The sequence below is a fragment of the Macaca nemestrina genome, chromosome 8 (assembly GCF_043159975.1).
Source record: "Macaca nemestrina isolate mMacNem1 chromosome 8, mMacNem.hap1, whole genome shotgun sequence".
NCBI lineage: Eukaryota > Metazoa > Chordata > Mammalia > Primates > Cercopithecidae > Macaca > Macaca nemestrina.
In genome coordinates this window covers 95077027-95098712 of record NC_092132.1, presented here as the reverse complement: position 1 = coordinate 95098712, position 21686 = coordinate 95077027, and the positions used below count along the sequence as shown (strand labels likewise).

At 38.1% G+C, this 21686-nt stretch overlaps 1 protein-coding gene across 21 annotated transcripts in view; it reads left to right on the top strand.

The window, feature by feature from the left end:
- The window catches only part of LOC105495692 (syntrophin gamma 1), an 893014-nt gene that overhangs the window by 467708 nt on the left and 403620 nt on the right, over window positions 1–21686 (top strand). For 18 of the 21 annotated variants that reach the window (XM_071068276.1, XM_071068279.1, XM_071068274.1 and 15 more), the window contains one exon: window positions 20439–20492. In XM_071068276.1, the coding sequence (XP_070924377.1) occupies window positions 20466–20492 (27 nt within the window). In that variant the 5' untranslated portion in view covers window positions 20439–20465. Of the gene's footprint in view, window positions 1–14272; window positions 14362–20438; window positions 20493–21686 lie in introns of all 21 variants that reach the window. The other 3 variants (XM_071068268.1, XM_071068262.1, XM_071068260.1) reach the window with 1 other exon arrangement.

Genomic DNA, 21686 nt, shown 5'->3' with positions numbered 1-21686 from the left:
TTGTGTTAATATCTATTTCTAACATCAAGTCTGTCAAGGTTTTCTTCATATATGTGAGTGCTCTAATGTTAGCTGACTATTTATAATTATTACATCTTCCTGGTGAATTGACCCTTTTATTGTTACATCATGTCCTACTTCGTGTCTTCTGACCATTTTTAACTTAAAGTCAATTTTGTGTAAATATGGCTACCCCTGCTCCCTTTTGGCTACCATTTGTCTAGAATATCTTTTCCTATTATTTTACTGCCAGGCTTATATCAAAAAATAAATCTCCTGTAGACAGCATGTAGTTGGATCTTGTTTTTTAATCCATTCAGCCACTCTGTCTTTTGATTAGGGAGTTTAATCCATTTACATTTAAAGCAATTACTAATAGGAAAGAACTTACCATTGCCATTTTGTTATTGTTTTTTGCATGTCTTGTTGTTATTTTATTCCTTTTTATTTTTTAATTCCTTTAATTTTTCATCTTTTTTTTATTTTTCATTTATAGTTATCTTATCCCATGTCAGCTTTTCCTCTCTAGCTGCTTTCATTTGTATTTCATTGATGTTTTTCTGTGTGTGTGTGGTGGCATGATTCGTTTATCATTTTATTTTATGTGTCTTCTATAGTTATTTCCTTTGGGGTTACCATGGATCTAATATAAAATATCTTATATAATATATTTTAAATTGATAACAACTTAAATTCAATTACATATAAAAACTACTCCTTTACGTCTCTTCCTGTTTCTTGTCCCCATGTACGTACCGTATATTGTTATGCTATTATGCTAGTGTCTCTGTGGTAGAAGAAGTTCTGGTATTTCCTATTCTGCCGTCTTACTGATACTTTGTATCTTTGTTTCTTTATTTAAAATGGGCAGATATGCATTTTAATTATTACTTCCTATTGTGTATATAAGTCACATACTCAGAAGATGGTCATAATTTAACTTTATATAAATTTATTAAATGTCTGCCATGTGTTAAGCTCATTGAGAAGCTCTGGGGATTCCAATAAATGAAAGATATAGCTCTGATATTATGTAACAAGATGGGATGACAAATAGGAAGAAAAAATCATTCAAATCCAGTATAAGGATTTCAATAACGAAAGTCAGTACGCAGTGCAGTCTGAACAGTCGTTTCTTTCTGTGGTGTCAGATAGTATATCCCAAGGAACTGCATATTGGGTTGAATTTTAGGAAGTAGACTGGATTTTGTATACAAAAAAAAAAAAAACTCACCATTTTGACCTGAAGAGTTTCCAAGAGACAGTTGGTAAACAAAACACCTGCTTTAGAAGTTATCAGTGTTATACTGGAAAAAATTTTCTGTGTCTCCATCTGTACAAGCATTATAACTAAATTTAAACATTTAGCCATTCTGCATGTATATAACTACATTTTACCCACTGACTAAAGAAATTATCTACAGAGAACAGAGGGAGGCAAAATCACCAGTGTAGGTAAAAATTTTTCCATGTGTTAATTACAAATCATCCCAATGTAGCACTTGGTAAATTTTGTTTTGTAAAGTTTTAATTTTTATTTATTTGCTTCAAAAAGATAAACAAATTGTAATTCTTTTTGATTAGTGATTATTAAACTCCCAGATTCTCTTATTTAAGGAATGCAAATATGTTTTCATCAAATATAGAAGTTAAGTTAATTTTATGAGCTCAAGTATGATAGGTCATTTTTTAAATTGCTGAGTAAATCTCACTTGTTAAATCTAGTGATCAGGATTTTTTCAAATAGCTCTCCATATTAATTTTTCAATTGTGACAAGGGAATTCTAAATTCTTGGGATTAGTGATGTGTAAGATTGTATAATGTTACCCTGTGATTAAATGGATATCCATACCTTTGTAAAAGTTTAAGAAGTAAAAAATGTATAGTATGAGCCTCAGTTTCCTCAACCTTACAACAGATAACTATTTCTCAGGATTGTTCTGATGACAGGGAGACAGTAGAAGGGGAGCTCATTTAAGAAGTGCAGAGTTTAATCTCACATGAGAGATTATACTTTTCATTATGGTTAAATGTACATTGGAAAATATATTGGAAGATATCAATATACTTGCAGCTAAATATTATTTTTTTCTCTAAAGTGAGATGTTCTTAAGTCCATATCTATTAATGGTGACAATAACTTTTAAGTCACCCGGGCTATGTTAAGGCTGACTCCACACCTGTTCTCATGCCTTAGCATTGTTTGATCACCAGGCCCTTATGTCCGAGGCTCCCACCAACACCTTTGCTCCATCGTGAATCCTCATTCCTGGGCCATTACAGGAATCATCTCACTCTTCTTAAAAAGTCTAGTCCTGGGATCGCTAATGTAACCTACACAATTTTTTTTTCATGGGTTTAAATTTATCTTCCCCAAAATTCATATGTTGAAGCTATGTATTAGTGTTGAAATGTTTCGCTTGTTAGAAGACCTGTTTTGATGGTGAAGGACTCTGAACAAAAAACATAGCCAATGACATTCTGTCACAATTTTCACTATCATTTAGGTGTTCGTGACCTCTGTGTTTGCTGTTAAAATCTTAAATTCCCTTTGGGCAGATCTTCCTGGTGAATTGACCCTTTTAGCCTTGCTAATAGTGTGATCAATTTTAGTTTCCTTAATATGTAAACATCCAATTAGTTAAAATATCAAGGTTGCTATTTCTGGAGTCCTGGAAGAAAGATCATAATAAGTAATTAAATTCTGTTTAATAAAACTGTATAGGCACTTTCAAATTTAGTCAATATCATTCCTGTTACTATTTTGTGAGGTCCAGAGACTAATTTTCCTTGCAGATTGTAATGCATGGTACATTTTTATATGGGCAGCTCAACTGTTGAACGTCATGAAAAAGGTCTTGATTTTCTGTTCTTTCTGTTTTAAGCCTCTTCTCAGACCAGGTACTCAGTTCATAGGGACAATTGGGACTGCAGTAATTAGTTAGCTTGGTGGTCTTTAAACTTTGCTCTGCAGAGTTCCAGGCTTCAAGAAGGGTGGCCTAATTTGCACTGGAAAATAAAGTGAACTTAAGAAACCTCAGCCTTCTTTCATGCCCAAATCAATGTGAACTGCTCAACATTTATGTATTTTTCATATTTGACTTCTACACAGCATTTAGATGAAACAAAGCATTTCATAGCTGAATGAATAAATAAAATTCCCTAGGCAATTTGATCATTTTTTTAGAAGTTGGAAAACTGTTTTAAGTTGGAAACTTGTTTTCACATAAATAAAAATGTTTTCATCGTGAAGAAAGGTCACAAACTCAATACCTCAGGCCCTGGGAAGTAAAACAAACAAGTGAAAGTGTAATGTGTCCTGGATAAGGAAGAACCTGCTATCCATTAATTGAAGAGTGAATGTCTTGCCAGAATAACACTTAAACAACGTGTGTCTGCAGGCCACATTTGGTCCTTGGTTTGCTGTTGGGGATCTCTCCTGTAGAAGATTCTTGAAGATGCAGGCCAAAATAATGTGTTTTAAAACAACATCATTTCTGAAACTCCGTGCATGCTCCTTACAAAATGAGATGTTTGCATTGCTGACTTTTGTGGACATAGAGCCTTGAATCTGTACTCTAATGTCATCAGATGGCCTTCAGGCACATGGTTGGACACATTAGATCTCGGTGGATATGGCTGGTGTACTGGGGCAATGGGACAGGTACAGGAAGACCTGGGGGACAAGCTCCAGAACTTTAGAGAGCCAAGAGTTTGTGCATGGAACAAATATGACTTACAGAGGAGCCAAGCAGAAGAGACAGTGATTCAGAAGGACTGAGGCAAAGAATCAAGGGCATGGCAGCTGTGGGAGGGGTGCTGAGCAATTGTGAGCATGAGTGTGAGTGAGGGGAGAGTAGATAGTCTAGGCAGAGGGAGATGTTTAGGCTGAATCACTTAAAACACATGTAGTGTCAACTTTACAATCTTAGCATGTACTTGTTTGGGGATATTATTCCCATGTAAAAGGAGTCAGGATAAGATAAGTCCATAAAAATCCTCTGATAATACAATGAACATTTGGAATTTTATATTACTATGTGGGGAAAAATAGTAACCCTATAGGTCCTTAGTTGGAATGGACCCCCATAACAAAAAACAGATTAGCAACAGAAAAACAAACAGAAGTTGATTACAGGTATGTTTTATATATGCATGGGAGGCACCCAGGGAAGGAGTAGCTCTCCAAGGGGAGGCTTTGAGCTCCAGGTTATACAGCCCCTTTACAAAGAACAGTACATTTTTAGAGAAGTGACAAGAAAAAGGAAAAGGACTTTGAATCTCTATAGATGGCAATTCAGAGGAAAGGTAAATAAATGGCAAAGGCCAGTTCATAAAGCTGTTATCTCCAGGCTGAAAGTCTAAAGATATTTCCAGTGGGTAAACTTTGTTCTCACTGGTAGAAGGAGAAGGCAGGGTATCATCTGTCTTTGTAAATTTACATCCTGCTTTTAGGCATATAGAGGGAGAAAAAAGAGCTTTCTTCCATCTGCTGCACCATAGTTGTCTTCAGCTCAACAAATATTCATATTTGGGGGCAGCATATTCTGATTTCCAACAACTGTAACTATGCCGATTATATACATCCTCCACTTTATATTTGTAATAAAATTGGCGATTGCTAAAACTTGAGCCAGACTCTTGCTATTCAGATTTGAGGTTTACATGTCCTAGAATGGGTAAAATATTTTATATCATCTTACTGAGGTTTTCTTTGCAGCAGTAGTATTTTTCACTTGCATGATGATAATTTTTTTCAAAAAATTATATTGCATCTCATTTGCATATTACCTCATCCTTGAGGAAAAATCAGTGATGTATAATTGATTAGGAAAACGGTATTGAGACTCAGATCATTTAAGCAAATGATTCAGCAAGTAAGTAACCCAGCCAATGGTGAAGCCTCCTGACTTGCAGCCTGACACTTGCCATACTGTGCCGTCCACTTTCAGAGTCTTCATCAAATTGTATATATTTTTTGCCTGCCTCCATGAATCCCAGGACTTCATTTTAATCTATTTCAGAAGTAGATTAAATATATAATATTATATATTTAATATTGATAAATTATATATGTGGAGAGAGAGAAAAAAATAATGCTTCTCTAAGGGTTTGAAAACAATATTACTTTGCCCTGTAGCTCTCCTCATCTTCACCTTCTCTTGTCAGTTACACACTTTGATCAGTTGTCTTGTGCTCTTTACATGCTGCATTTAGAACTTCTTTTATCCTCATGCCTGAAAGCTAAAACTTCTGGCATGTCAAAAGGAAGCAGTGAAGGATTCAGCCTGGCCTGAGTGTTACCAGACTGCAGCTCCTGCCTGGGCACCATGAGTCCAGGCTCACACTGGGTCGGCTTTCTGAGTCAGCTGTATAAAATAATAAGCACCTAGAAAGGAGGCTGCTCTTGGGCAATCTGGGAGGTGTGTATTTGAGGAGGGTGAGAAGGAGAATTGAGGTGAAAGTTTGATGTAAGTGTGTTTGGCTGAATTTTTGAAATGGTAAAATCTAGGCACTAAAAAACCTACACCTTCATAAATAAAACCTTAGGAAAGGAAGAAAAAAAATGGAATGTGTAGGCACATGAATATTTATACCCACTTATATATCCTTTGTTGGCTTATTTCTGTGCACATGGGGAAGTTTAACAACTTCGTACATAATTTCAAGTACTTTATTCATATTTTAGATTTGAAGGACAAGAAAAATTTTGTAAAATATAGTATTCTTCAGTTTTTTGGAAGACATTTTATGTCTCTTTAAATATCTCATTTGTTTTTTTTTCTAATTCACTGTTCACTATGTTTGCAGTACTTTTCTGTCAATGTATTCATGAATTTTCAAATTTTTTCTCCTCTAAGCGAAGAATCAATGATTGAAAAGACTTTTTTAGAGCATATTATCAAATTTGCATAATTAAAAATAAATATACACAAAAAAATGTCAAAAATCTAGCTAAATAGATTAATTGGCTAAAAGCAATTTTATCATATAAAGCAAAATCACCTAAGGAATTGACATAATTACCTAAATATAAATTTAAAATTGTGAAATCAACTTAAGACATTTGAAGCCCACATAAATTATCAAAATGTCTATGAAACTGCAGCTATTTCAATTTAAAAAAAATTGATTTTGGAATGTTCCTCAGGGATGAACAGAAAATTTCAAAACTTCATGACAACTTTGTGAACAAGCAGAGTTGGTATAACTTGTCAAAACTGATGCAATATCAATAATAATGTTATGGGATCCTTGGGGTGTCACTTTTCTGGCTGGAAACCTCTGTGGCTGGTGGCACCTTTGTCTGAGTTTTGTTCAGGCCCACTGGGCTTGTTCCGTCTACTCAGCCTGGCGGGCTGTGCTTGGCTCATGCTACCAGCCTGGATCTCACGTCTGCCATGGCAAGCCATGCATGAAGTAGCAAGGAGTGTGTGAGTGAGCATGGGGTTGACGCACCAATTGCTGCAGTGGGGAGGGTGGCTCCAGGTGCTGGCATGAGCACCAGCTCTCTGTGAGGCTGTGACTTGTCCAGGAGCACTTCAAGCAGCTCCCATAGCTGCCATTGCAGAACACGGTGGCATCTGGAAGCTTGGAGATGCCAGGAACCACAGGGCCCCAAAGATGGTGTCACAGCCCTGGCTCAGGGAGTGCCCGTGTCTGGGAATGCTGAAGGGCCACAGCTCTTCCCTCTTTCTCTTCACCTGCAACACCTGTTGGTGTTACAGCTGTTTTAGCCCTGCCATTTGATGGATCCTGAGATCTTGCCCTGTGACCAGAAACAATGAAGTATGCAGACAAGTGTAGGGTGAGCAAGACAAGGAGGAGCTTTATTGATAGATAGGAGAGCTCAGAGGAGAGCCATAGGGGGTAGCTCCTTTCCTCAGGCACGATGCCCCAGTGAGTGTTCAGCTCTTAGAAGAGAAGGTAGATCCTCTCTGCTAGGCAAATCATCCTGATGAGTGCTCAGCTCTCAGTAGAGAGGGTAGCTCCTCTCTGCAGCTGGTTATCCTGACACGTGCTAAGCTTTGACTGATTCCAGGGCTTTTATGGGCCTCAGAGGGGAGAAAGTACAGGTGATTCATCCATGGGAGGCCATGGGTAGGCCCAGAAAAGGCACCACAAGCTCCCACTCTGGTCAGCAGGACTGGCATCCTGGCCCCCAGACTTCAGGCCCTCCCTGCCCTGAAAGTGGAACCTCACCAGGGACTTGCCCACTTCCAACAAGGAACCTGTCTGCCTCCTGCAACTATTCATGGAGCCCAGGCTGTAGGTGCCAAGGGACAGCTGCAGGCCAGTGAAGAACTTCCCTTAACCCCATCTCAGCTTCTCTCCTATACTGGTTGGTGCCCAAAGTCTGGAGGCAGCTAAGGCGGCAAGGGGCTGGTGTGTCAGCATTGCCTTGAGCATGTGAACACCTGGGTGGCCTTTGAGAGCATCTGGGATTGGTCCCGACTTTGCTTCAATATCAGAGTAAGTGCTCACAGCAGGGAGTAGCCAGACAGCAGGAGCAGGCACTTCCTAGCCTATGAAAGAAGCCGGGGGGGGAGCCTTTCTGGGCCCCCAGAGATGCCTGGGTTCACAACTACAGCCATGGCTTGGGCAGCTGCAGTTGGGCAACTGCAGTCGTGCCAATGGGGAGTCAGGGGCAGGGCTCCCGCCTGCTCCAAGGCCCAGGAGCACAGGGATGTCTGGGTCCACAGCCGGGCACTGAGTGACTACAGAAGCATCTGGGGAGCTCTCGCCCTAACATTGAAGGGGCAGAGCTCCCACTTGTTCTTGGCTCCCACCACTCCATGGAGCATGCAGCCCTGGCCGCGCCTCCCTTCTGCAGCTGGCATGATGGCAGCTGCCACTCCAGACAGCTTGCTGCTGCCAACAGGAATAGTAATAAATGTTAAAAGTGCATAAAATGTCTCAATAGGCCCAAGGACTACAGAAATGCTGTTAAAAGGAGCCTTTTTCACACAGGTGAAAGTTACAAGGTGCAAGAGCAACTTGGGAAAATGCCTGGTGGCCATCCCTGTTCTCCAGCATGTGCAAATTGGTCACAGGGCTGTCCCCTTAAACATCACATTTTCCAGTCCTAGCACAGCTAGATGTGATCTTGTAATGAGAGAATGGAATGTGAATGGTCTTGATGTGTCCACCTCCCATTTTCTGTCTGGCAAGAGCTTGGACATGAGGGCAGCACTGAACTCTTGTCAGATCACACATGCTGAGGATGGCAGAGAAATAGGAGGGACGGAGAGTGGGTCCCACAGATTTTGAAATCACCTCGGGACATTTACGTTTGGACTCTTACAGGAACAAATTGCTCTCTGAGATATGCCACTATTATATTCATTATTTTTTTTAAAGAAACCAGTATTCTAACTAACATAGAAAGGTTAACGATGCATAAATAGTTGCCTTCAAGGTACATATTGTTAAATGAACAAAAAGTTCACACAAAATGAAACTCAAGTGACTGTAACCATTGTTTTAAATCCTATTGTTGTAATTGAGGTTGGAGAGAGGACCAATTAATCTTTTTGCGACAGTCAAGGCATAACCTGAAGATGTGAATGCTTGTGGAGAGGGTACACACTGGGTTTGAGTTTGAACACATAAAGAGATAGGAAATAAATTTTGCATGTTTCATAATTTTGCCTAGAGCAAACTCTATAAATAGATAACATTTTTCTCTTCAGTAAACTGAACTGTCAGAGTAAGCAGAACATTATAGAGACTTTTTAACACTTATCAATTGAAGCATTCTGGAAATTATCAAAATCATTTAAATCCAAAATATTTTTCACCAATACTTCCTATTCTGTTTTACATAACTACTTGGTCAGCTCTCCATGTGTGCAGTTGGAGAGGTCCATTATCTTTATCAGTCTCCTGGCCAATGGAGCATTTGAAGGGAAGCAGTCGTATGTTTTATATTCAGCATGCATAAATTTGGCTGTGTTTGTCTAATTTTATTTTCCATGTTTTGGTTGCAAATATGAAGTTTAATCAACAGCTATTGTTGCTGTTCTTATGACAATTGATGATAATAGTTCTTGTTAATTTCTGAGTGTTAGATTTAATCATAATAGGCAAGACCTCTAGACAGAGGCCACATCTGATGAAGTGACAGTCAGGAAATGTTCAGCTTCACTTTCACTTTTCTTGGTCAGGAACTAGGCTGTTACCATTGTTTGTTGGGTCAGTTATGTAATAATAGTCTAAACAGGCTTCCTTAGGCTAGAGCTTTTCATGCTTTGTGGCTTATCACTGAGCTGTCCATGGAGATTCTACATGGATCAAAGATGAGGTAGGGGACATTCATATATTGTCATTTTTTAAACATTAAAGATAATTTCATCAGATTATTCACCAAAGCTACTTATGCATTGCAGTTCTCATCTTTATGTTTTATGTAATAAAGTTTACTGATGAAATTTTAAAAACTATCTTCATAGGAGCTTTTTTTTTTTGCCCCTAAAAAAACTTATATTAGATAATGATTAACCAATAAACTTGTTTTTCTTTTATCTATGGATACAGAAAAGAAGACATTTATAAACTGTTCCTGCATTATATTTTAATACAAATCAGTTACTTTTAAAAAATCATAAAGAAAGCATTAAAAATTTTATATCTGAGTAAGAAAAAATATGGGAAGATGAATGTGTCTCCAGAAGAGAAAAATACAGTTTTGTTGTGTGAAAAAACATCTTAATTTTACATTTTAAATAACAGTATTAGTTAATCTATTGTATTAGTCAGGGTTTTCTAGAGGGACAGAACTAATAGGAGATATATATATATATGTGTGTGTGTGTGTGTATATATTCTAATAAGAGATATATATATCCTATTTTATATATATATCCTACATATCATATGTATGTGTACATATATCCTACATATCATATATATATGTGTATATATGTATATATCCTATTAGTTCTATGTATATAGGAAGCTAGTTCGAGTCCCAGGCTGAAGAACTTGGAGTCTGATATCCCAGGGTAGGAAGCATCCAGCACAGGAGAAAGATGTAGGCTGGGAGGCTAAGCCAGGCTCGTCTTTTCGTATTTTTCTGCCTGCTTTTTATATTCCAGCCGTACTGGCAGCTGATCAGATGGTGCCCAGCAAGATTAAGGGTGGATCTGCCTTTCCCAGCCCACTGATTCAAATGTTAACCTTGGCAAAATCCTCACACATGCACCCAGGATCAATACTTTGTATCCCTCAATCCAATAAAGTTGACACTGAGTATTAACCATCATACCTATGTTACTAATAAACCAGCTACAAATGAAGTGTTTTCCTTATAGTTTTTTATAGTATAACATAGAAATATCTAGTATATTTTATATTCTGGAACTTATGTTATTAAATTGCTGGTACTTGATAGTTGTGTTTAAAGAAATTCCAGGAATGTCTAGAAATATGCTCTCTTAGAGTTCTTTGGATACAAGAGACCAAATCCAAACCTGACTAGTTCAAACTATAAAAGGATGTTTTGGAAAGATATGGACTGTTTCACCAAAGTGAAGACACAACTGACCAACCAGGCTTCGGAAACAGCAGAAAGCAGGGTAGCTCACAGAATCCAGATAATGGGACTGATTGACAGTATTTTTTTCTAGATAATATCATCAAAATAAATTACCTTCAATCTTTCATTTTTTTTTTAAGAAATATGCTTTTAGTCAGTTATTGTCACATAATGTTACATAATAAAACAATAAAATCTCAGTGGCATACACAACTGTATCAGTCAAGATTCTCCAGATCAGCAGAACCAGTAGAATGTCTATATATGTTTATGCATATTTTAAGAGACTCAGTTAAAGAAATTGGCTCATGCAATTGTGTGGGCTGGCAAGTCCAAATTCTGTAGAGTAGGCTGGCAGGATGGAAACTCTTGGGCAGGAATTGGTGCTGCTGACTTGAAACAGAAGTTCTTTATCAGAGAAACCTCAGTGTTTGCTTTTAGGGCCTTTCAGTGATTGCATGAGAACCACCCACATTATTGGGAATAATCTCCTATACTTAAAGCCAACTGATTTCAGATGTTAACCACATCAAAATCCCTCCACGGCAACACTTAGATTAATGCATAATGAAATAACTGGGCACTATAACCTATTCAAGTTGACACATAAAAGTAACCATCACAGCTCATCCTTTGTCAACGTAACACTCATATATATCCCCTTAAACCTACTTTACCTCCAAATAAAAACCATTGCAAAGTCATCCTTCTAACAAATATGATACAAAAATCCTTTATATAATCAAAAACACACTAATTATTTCCCTAGAAGGGGATGCAAAGGCCTTGACTAATGTTCATTCTTCTCCTTGATATGCTATAATTTAAATGCTATGATGTAAAATTAATCATTATTAATAAATCTTGTGTTAAATGATAAGGGAATAAAGAAGGGAAGAAAACAAAGATGGTTGACATATACATATGTATATAGACACATATAAATATGTTTGTAAGTGTACATGCACATACAGTCAAGTTCATAACAAAATGAGAAATACATAACAATCACAGTCCTCATTTTTGCAGCTGACCGTGTGGTGGTAGCCGGTAGTGATAATTGTCTTTTTCCACTACCCATTCCTTATTTCCTGTGCCCTCAGCAAACATCTCAGCTTGTCATAGTTCTTTACCTGGTAAGGTAATCCAAACCTTCATTCCTGAAGGGTCTGGGCCATTAACAGTCCCTGCGTGAATGGGGCTATTGCAGTTTTCCATTGGCATGAATCACAAGTATGGTAAGACACACCTAAGGAATCTGTGCACACTCTTCCTGATCTCTATGCTGGAACAGCCCAATTTCCCTTTGGAAGTCAGTATCAATCACCCCAGTCAGTGGAGGAACTCATTTCTTTGCGTGTTGATTCAGAGGCAACGGAGTCCAAAGTGGCTGAGAGTATCTCAACTTCCAGTTCAGTGAAATCCTTGTTGGATCTCCTAATAGAGACATTCTTCACTGTGGAATGAAGACCTCTAAACCAGAAGAGAATAAGGTCGCAGGTACAGGAAACAAAAGTTTTGCTAGTAAGTAGTGGGTGATACTGAGACGCATTACCCTCATTTCCTAAACTCATGAATTCTGGTAACGGGAGAAACAGCACCATATATTGAGCATATACAGCTTCCTGGAGAACTTTGACTAAGTCCTGCAAGAAAATGCCACCTAGCTGATGCCATAACTGAGTTTTCAAAAGGCCATTGCACTGTTCTATCAAGCCAACTTCTTCAAGGTGGTGGGAAAATGGTAAGAGCAGTCCAGTGAATTTTATGAGCATGGATTCACGGCTTCACTTCATTTGCTGTGAAGTGAGTGCCTTGATCAGAAGAAATGATGTATGGAATATGATGACAGTGACTAAGGCATTCTGTAAATCCACCGATGGCTGTTTTAGCAAAAACGTTGTGTATAGGGAAGGCAAATCCATATCCAAAATAAATGTCTATTTTAGTAAGCACAACATGCTGACCTTTCCATTACGTAAGTGTGGCCCAATACAATAAACCTGCCATCAGGTATCTGGCTTATCACTCTGGGGAATTATGCCATGCTGGGCTCAGTGTTGGTCTATACTGCTAACAAAGTGGGCACTCAGCAGTGGCTGTAACCATGTTGGCCTTGGTTAATGGAAGTCCATGTTGCACCTGCATATTGTGCAGAACCATCTCTAACCCCAGCCAACTTTTCTCTTCCTCCAGTGAATTGTGGTTGGGAAACCCCCCAAGAGATCATAGGTGTGGGCTAAGAGGGAGAAGGTAATGGAGCAAGAGTGGAATCCATAGGTATTTAAAGTTCTTTCTCATGTAAACTGTTTGTGCCTTAGTCACTTGAGCCCAGTCACTTCCATTTGATGATGTGTACCCCTAATTTTATGACTTGGTCTATTGTATGATACCCAGCTTATAATGAACATCTCAGGTGACTTGGTGTCCCATGGTTAAACATTCTGTATCTACTAATGGCCAATAACAGAACAAGAGCTGTCTCTTAAAAGGGGAGTTACTATCCAGAGAGCAGGGATTAGCTCCCAAATTCTGAGGACTTGTCCTGTGATTCACCTACAGGGACATGCCAAAGCATGTCTAAACAGCATCCCTATCTGCCACTGCCACTTCATATAACAGATGTTCTGCATCGTATGTTCCAAGTGGTAGAGCAGCTTGCACAGCAGCCTGGATCTGACGCAGAATCTTCTCCTGTTCTGGACTGCACTTGAAATCAGCAGCTTTTCGAGTCACTTAACTAAAGAGGCCATAGTAGCCCACCCAAATGAGGAATATGTTGCTTCCAAAACTCAAATAGGCCCCATAGGCATTGTCCCTCTTTTCTGGTCGTAGGAGAGGCCAACTGCAACAACCTATTCTTTACCTTGGAAGGGTATCTCAACTGACATCACACCACTGGACCCCAAGAAACTTTGGTGAGGTCCTTGAATTTTTGTCAGATTTATTTCTCACTTTCTGACACACAAATACCTTGTTAATAAGCCTAGAATAGTTGCTAATTGTCACTTACTAGGTCCAATTAACTTAATGCCATCACTGTAATGAGCCAGTGTGGAATCTTGTGGAAAGGGGGAGTGATTCAAAATCTTTGTGAGCTATTGACATAGGGCTGAAGAGTGATACATCCCTGAGGTAGGACAGTGAGGGTGTATTGCTGTCCTGGCCAGTTGAAAGCAAACTGCTTCTGATGGACCTTATGGACAGGAATGGAGAAAAAGGGATTTGGCAGGTCAATAGCTGCATTACCAGGTACCAGGGGATATGTTCATTTGCTCAAGCAATAAAACCACATCTGCTAAAGAGTTTCAATTAGAGTGGCCACCTGGCTAAGCTTGCAGTAATCCATTGTCAGTCTCCAAAATCCATCTGTCTTCTGCACAGGCCAAATAGGTCAGTTGAATTGGGATATAGTGGGAATCACTTCTCCTGCATCTTTAGAGTCCTTGATGATAGTAATAAATTCTACAATCACTCTAGGAAAGTGGTATTGCTTTTGGTTTGCTATTTTACTTGGTAAAGGTAGTTCTAGTGGCAACCATTTGGCCTTTCCCATAGCAACAGCTCTCACTCCACATGTCAGAAAACCAATGCCGGGATTCTATTAGTTACTGAGCATGTCTATTCTAATTACACATTCAGAACCAGGGAAAAAACACAGGATGTGTTCACAGACTACCCTGGCCTTATCCTGACATGGACTTGAGCTAAAACTCCACTGGTTACTTCCACAGCCTCTCTTCTGATTGGTGGACCACAGTGGTGTTTTGCGTCTTCAGGAATCAGTGTCATTTCAGAACCAGTGTCTGGTAGTTGCTGAAAGGTATGGTTATTTCCCTTCTTTAATTCATATTTAATTCACATTTATTTACCCTGGGAAAAGATCATGCAGTTCTTTGGGGGAGGCTGGAAGCAAGATTAACAATATAAACCTGTGGTAGGGTATCAGGGTCCTTCTTTACATGACCCGACTTCCCTTCTATATTAGTTCATTTGTGTTGCTATAAACAAATACCTTAAGCAGGCTAATTTATAAAGAAAAGGGGCTTATTTTGACTCATGGTTCTGCAGGCTGTGCAAGAAGCATGACACCAGAGTCTACATCTGCTGAGGTCCCAGGAAGCTTTTAGTCATAGCAGATGGAAGGGGAGCCAGCATGTCATGTGGTGAGAGAGGAAGTGAAAGAGAAAGAAGGGAGGTTCCAGACTATTTTTAAACTGCCAGGTCTGGCATTAACTTATTACTACAGGGAGGACACCAAGGTAGTCATGAGTGATCTGCCTCCGTGACACAAACACTCTCCACCGGGCCCACCTGCCATACCGGGAATCCCATTTTGACATGAGATTTGGAGTGAACATTCAAACCACATCACCTTCATGCAAGGAGGCTCTGGTTCTACAAACCATTTCAATTCTGGGAACTGAATGAGAGTCTATGACTCTATTCTGGTGATTCATACTAGACTTTTCACTCAACCTAGAACTCATTTGCTTGTACTGATCAAGTAAAAATTTAGTAGGCTTCCTGACTGTTTTGCTTCTAGGGACACATGATCAACCTGACAACACTATAAGCCTCTCTGATTTAAGCTACTCTGATTACTGCCTTGGTCCTGATTTCCATTCTCATAACCATGGCTTCTTTGTCTTTGCCACTTGGCCCCTGCCATCCCAGGATCCAATTACTGCTATTGCATGTGAGGATCCCAGTTCAGTGGCAATAGTTCCCATGGTAATTTCTACCCTACACAGAAGAGTGACTGAAGAGGTCTTTAACAGAGCCACCCCACAAATTTATTCCTCAGAGTCAAGTCGAAAGGTGCATTCTCTGGGCTCCCAGGGCGAGTGAGCAGCTCTTGTATGATAAATCCACTCTAACACTCCAATACTCCTAAGTCATCTGTTACCTTCCTCTGCAGTATACCAAGGCGATCCTGGCATTTTAATGTAATTTATTATAAGCCATTTTTTTTTTTGGTCCATGTTTAAACCCAGTCAGCTAAACAAACTGTCAGAACCCTTTCCAACACCCCAAATTTACATCCAGAATTTATTCTTAGTGGGGCAATATCAATCAATTTGACCTAGTCCAAATTTTTGTGCCTTCCAACATTATCTAACATCATGAATATCCATTCCACACATAGTCCCCAGAATTTTGTCTGTATAAATTGAAAAAATATACAATGATTTTGGAGTGGAACACACCTTTAATGGGTTAAACTTTGTATCTCACCTTTTTTCACCTGTTGCCACTTGAGTCTACTTATACCTATAAAAGGAAAGAGGATTGGTGGGATTGGATCCTCAGGAGAATCAGCATTGTCTTTAGGACAACCACCTCAGCAAAGGCCATCACTCTTCTACCAAAGAAGACTCAGCAGAACTTAGGGGTTCACTGAGCCCAGCTTCATCACAGACTTCATATATGTCTTCATTCCAATATTCAGGGTCCCGTTTTCCCCAATGTCTGTGTTTAACAGAAGAAACTTTGCTAGGCTGGGAGTTTAATTTGTGATGTAATTCAGTGACTAGCAGGATGAGACTCTGGGCTTACTGTTCAGAAATCTCAGGCTTGTGACTATAGGAGATAAAGATATAATCTAAGACAGGCATAGGCATTTTCGGGTCATATATGAAGGTCATAGGCTAGAAATTTGAAATCCAAGCTCACCCTTTTTCTCTCTACTTTCTATAGCACGGTTAAGAGCAAAGAGCCAATCTTATTGCACTCATTATTTGACAGAGCTGTTCTAAGTTATCAAATTCTTGGTCACTGAGAACCTTGCCTTATCAATACTTGAGTAGTAGTGTTCAGTGGTGACATTGTGTGTATCTGTATTGCCTTTTTGTGCCATGGACTACCAGTGTTCTTGTTAATACTGGAAATAGAGTCTTTACTGCCTTTAAATCTAATTAGATGACAGAATCATTTCCTGAAACCTCAAAACTAATTCAAAAAACTCATTCTTAGAATTCAGTTCCTTCAAAACCACTGTTGGTAACCAAATCTATATCAGTCATGGTTCTACAGAAGAATGGAAGCATTATGTATGTGGCTAATGTGACTGGGGGTCAGCAAGCCTGAAATCTACATCAGCCCAGCAGGCTGGAAACTCTCATGCAGAAGCTGCTGATGCAGTCTGGATGCAGAATTTCTTCTTCAGAGCAAACTCAAGCTTGCTTCTGAGGCCTTTCAACTTATTTGATGAGATCCACCCACATTATTGAGAATAGTCTCCATTATTTAAAGTGAGTTGATTATATATATAATCTGCAAAGAAACTTCACAGCACCACCTAGATTAGTGTTTGATTAAATGACCGGACTCCGTAGCACCTAAAGCTCGCCACCACAAATATCAATCACTTATTTGACTCACAGGTCTACAATGTGGCTGTGGCAGCTCTGTCCTGGGCAAGGATGTAAGGGTAGTTGGGCTGCACCTTGCATTCTGTGGGTCATATAAGATGTTTGGCTCTGTGTGTGTCATTTTAAGGCCAGATCAACAGGGCAGCAGCTTCTTGGGGAATCTGTTCTCATGCAATTGCAGAAATGCTAGAGGGCACCGGAAACATGTGAGGTCTGCAGAGAAACTAGCATATGGTCATTTCTCTCCACCCATCACTGGGGTAGACATAAGTACTTTTGATAATAAGTGCAGTCTATATGATGAAAGGTAAAATAAACTATGCTCTAATGGATAAAGTTGTTTCCCACAGGCCTGTGGGTTAGCATTTCTTATGACTATACATGTATACTGGGATTGCACAACTGAGCGCATGAATGGTTGGTTATTGGAAACTAGGTTTCTCACTGTCAGAGACTTAAGAAATATTTAATTGATTGTATGACACATTCAGTTTCTACTGAAAATGACCAATCTATTTCCTTTCACAGCCAATAGTAATAATTTATCAGTGACAACATGATGACACCTCTTAGCCTATTCTACCATTTACCTAAGCAAGCATTCATCAATCTTGTACAGTAAAAGTTTACAGATAAGTGAAGAAAGAAGACTAGAATAGCACATGTGGTTGCTATTAGAGGTGGAGCATCACTAATAACTGTTGTCCAGCTTGATATAGATGCAGGTGGTTATATAGGGACATGTCTATCGATATGTGCATGCTAACATGGGTTAGTATACACACAGATATTTCTTTGCTCTGTCAGAAGAGAGGTCCTAAAAGAAATGATTGGCTCAATCAATAAATGGTGGAAAACAACTCCGTCTCCTGTGCAGAGTAATCTCAAATAATTTATGTAGATAGGTCAGCCTCAGGAATGGGAAGCATAACCTCCAATTCCTTAGGTGTGAGGTACTCATAGTAACCTCTTTCCAACCAGTATTGTGTGGAGAGAAGAGGAAAAAAGAACTTTACGATAGAAAAAGCTGACAAACACTATGTCAGTGGGATGATAAGGTTAGCAAGCACTCGAGTGTTAAGTCGTATTGCTCACACGTATCCTTGATTGAATGGGATGAAAATGGCACTTTACTTCTGAGATCTTCCCCCTCCAAAACCACATTACCACACCATAATAACTACAAAGAACATCAGAATAATCCCAATGGAAGAATATCTTACAAATTCCTGACCAGCATGCCTCAACACTGCCAACGTCTTTAAAAATAAGCAAAGTCTAAGAAACAGTCACAACCAAGAGGAGCCTAAGGAGAAAAGAGGACTAAATGTAATGAGGTGCCTTGGAAGCGATCCTAGAACTGAAAACAGACAATAGGAAAAACAAGGAAAACACAGATGAAGTTTAGACTTTAGACAGTAATAATGTATCAATAACAGTTCATTAATTGTAATCAATGTGACAAACTAATATAAGAATCTAACAGTAGAGAAAAATGGAAGTGGAGGACTGTCAGAAGAAAAAATACAACAATTGCAGTGAAATGATTGGATTGGCTTTTATTGTGATTCATGAATCAGGGCAGTATCTCCTTTAAACCTTCAGACAAGATGTTCTGATGAGCTGAGCCCTCGAGGTGGGATTTATATGCAGAAAAGGGCTGAAGAAAGCAGAATAAAAGCCAAAACATAGATTATTCATTACAAAGTTGCTTTCCTTTTAGGGTTAAAGCAGAGGGGACTTCTTTTATTGCCAGCTAAAATTGGCCTGTTTGGCTATTTGGCTATTATTCCCTCTTCCAATGTTTTAGAAAAGTCGAACGTCTTGCTTTCAGTTTGGTGATGTGAAGCTTAGGATGAGTAGCTTCATTTTTTATTTAGTCTAGTAGAACCTAAGGTAGGGACTCAATCCAAATCGGTTATCTCCTACACATTTTATCTAACAGTATGTAGATATATACTTATATATCTGTGCTTATGTATTAATTATTTTTCTGAACAAACAACTGATATTATTACCTACTGTTTTGATGAAAAAGAATAGAAGATTAGAATTAAAAAAAAAAAGGAAGATTTGCTAAATTGGTAGAAGGTACAGATACAGCACCTGCTCAAATGTGTCATACTATGAAATAATTAAAATTTTAAAATTTATGCATTAAAATTAAATTCAGCATATAAAACAAACATGAGGTTATATTTAGATGGTTGAGTATCCTCATGTCTATTTCTCCGGTTGGTTTTTAGTAGCAAGAAGTTGATTCCAGATGTCTCCTGTTTTTATATAATCAATACATATCAAAATTTTCCTTCTTTTGTAGTAAAAGAATAACTTTACATCAGAGTTAGAGACAAGAAAATATTTACAGGTTCTTCAAATAAAATGTTTAAGAGCAATTTTAAAAAATAATTGTTAGTAATAAAAATTTCATTAATACTAATGAGGCTCACAATCCACAAGATTTATCTAGGGGAAATATTTAATAGATTATATGATGTGTTTGGTTAATACTGATGATGGCTAATCTCTTTCTTTCAAAGTCAATAGTAGTAATCCATCAGTTCAGTGACAGCATGGTGATACCTCCTACTCTGTTTTACCACACTTACCTGATAAAGCATTAATCAATCTTGTATAATTAAAAAGAAATGCCAAAGAAGGATATAATAGTTTACTCTTCCAAAGGCTGAGAGGCGGAGTAATTTTGAGGAGTATAGAGTCTTCTATTTTGGAATTAACCATTCACCTTACTTTGATGTCTCATTTACTTATCCATTATATTTCGGCTCTGCATTGCTTTGTTTTATAGTGTCTGGGTGTCAACTTTCCGCGACAAATCTTAGTTTTGTTAGGGGTATCAAGTAATGAAAACAAAACACTCCAGAATAATTTTACAAAAACATTTATATGTATTTCAACCTACATTCATCATTTAGATATTATAATGACCATAGATGAATCTATTTTAGATATTTTATACATTGATTTTTCTTATTATTCACTCTGACAAATAGCTTGCTTCCTTACATCGTATTGTGAATAAAATTTAAGTTCCAGAGAGAATTACTCATGCATGTAGCTTTTTAATTAAAAAGAGAATGATTAGTCAACCTTTTTCATGAGATAACCATATGAAGGCAATCTTTAATTGGTCTTTTTGAAGTTTCTTTCTCAATTGCAAACTCAGGTTTCACAATGCATGTTGGGAATGAGCGAGAAGAGATTGATCTGCTGGTACATGGAGTCTGAACGCCTGCTGGCAGGATGGAGAGGTGCCTGGAAATGCACACTCTTCATCACACTGAATGATGGCAGGATATTTATACTTCCTAAAAGCTGGGGATTAAGACTTTTTTCATCTCTTCATTTTCCTCTCTTCAGTATACCCTGGAGCTCTTGTTTCTTACAGGTGGTTGTAAACACAGTTTTCCCACAAGTTCTGCTTCACGATTTCCTCCACTATGTTAGTGTTCTCTCTTACATGCCATGCTGTGCCTAATCGCTTACTATTTCTGTGTCTTTTCAGACGACATTCTTTGTGGTGCCATAGCACATGGATTTCAGAACCGCCTGTGAGGAGGTGAGTACAGAGCTTTCTGCTTTTCAAACAGGAAAAACAGAATATAAGCAGGAAACACTTGGCTCCAATTTATATAGGGGAAACTCTGCTTTTGGCAGAAGATGGAGAGAGGGGTATGGGCTCTTTTTCTTTCCAGATTATGTTCTCCTTCTGCAAAGATAGAAAACCTAACTGTGCATGGAAAGTCTCGGACTTTTACTCTTTGTTTAGGAAGACTGGAGCATATTAAATATAATTGAGTTGGTCGTCTCCACCAACTCTGCACTTTTCAGGTAGTGGAAGTGTTGGAAAGAATTCTTTTCACATAAATGGTAATAAATTATAAGACATCTAAGGTTCCTTTCAGCCCTATAATTCTATTATTTTATGATTCTGATATTATTTAAGTAATTCGATATTATTTAAGTATTAATACACAGCAATTTAGATTCTCTGTAGAGCTGTCATCACATTTCAGCATGAGTTAAAGTGGCACATTAGTCTTTCAAGGATGTGAAAGAGCGTTCAAGTGTACAGTTCAATAGTGCATGGACATGGGCCCCCAGGGAATATAACCATTCCATCTTAGGAAGAAAGACTATCTTTTTTTTTTTTTTTTTTTTGCTAAATATGTAACGTTCAAAACATTGTGTTTTCATTCTTCAGGCAAAATAAAAATACATGCAGCTTAAAAATATTTTATATTTGTTTAAAAGATTTAAGGCATTTTTTATTGTATATAAACGACCCAACAAAAACCAACCATAACTGGATTACCTCTGGTAGTGTTAAAATCAAACCGGGGAAAGGCTTCAGTTCTTAACCTTGTGAAGACTGTTATTTTAGTGAAAATGTCATGTGTTTACAGTTCTTGCTTGAATTTGTGGAACATAACTCCTTATTTTCTTCTAAAGCAATTGAAAAATATATATTTAAAAATATTTGTCACAGTTGGTACAAAGTTCAGACTGTAAATATAAGGGTTTTTCAGAAAACTAATAAATTGCTTTTATATTTCTATTCTTATGTTTCTACTTTTAATGCTTTAAGCATAACATTTTAAACATATCTCTATGCTAATACTCATCAATTATAATGCAGTTTACAAACCTTTCTCATGTGCTACACAGAGTACTATAAGGTCAGAGTATGCAAATTATTCATCTTTTTAACTTGGCACTTATTGGTTCATATATTTTTAAAAATTGAATTAAT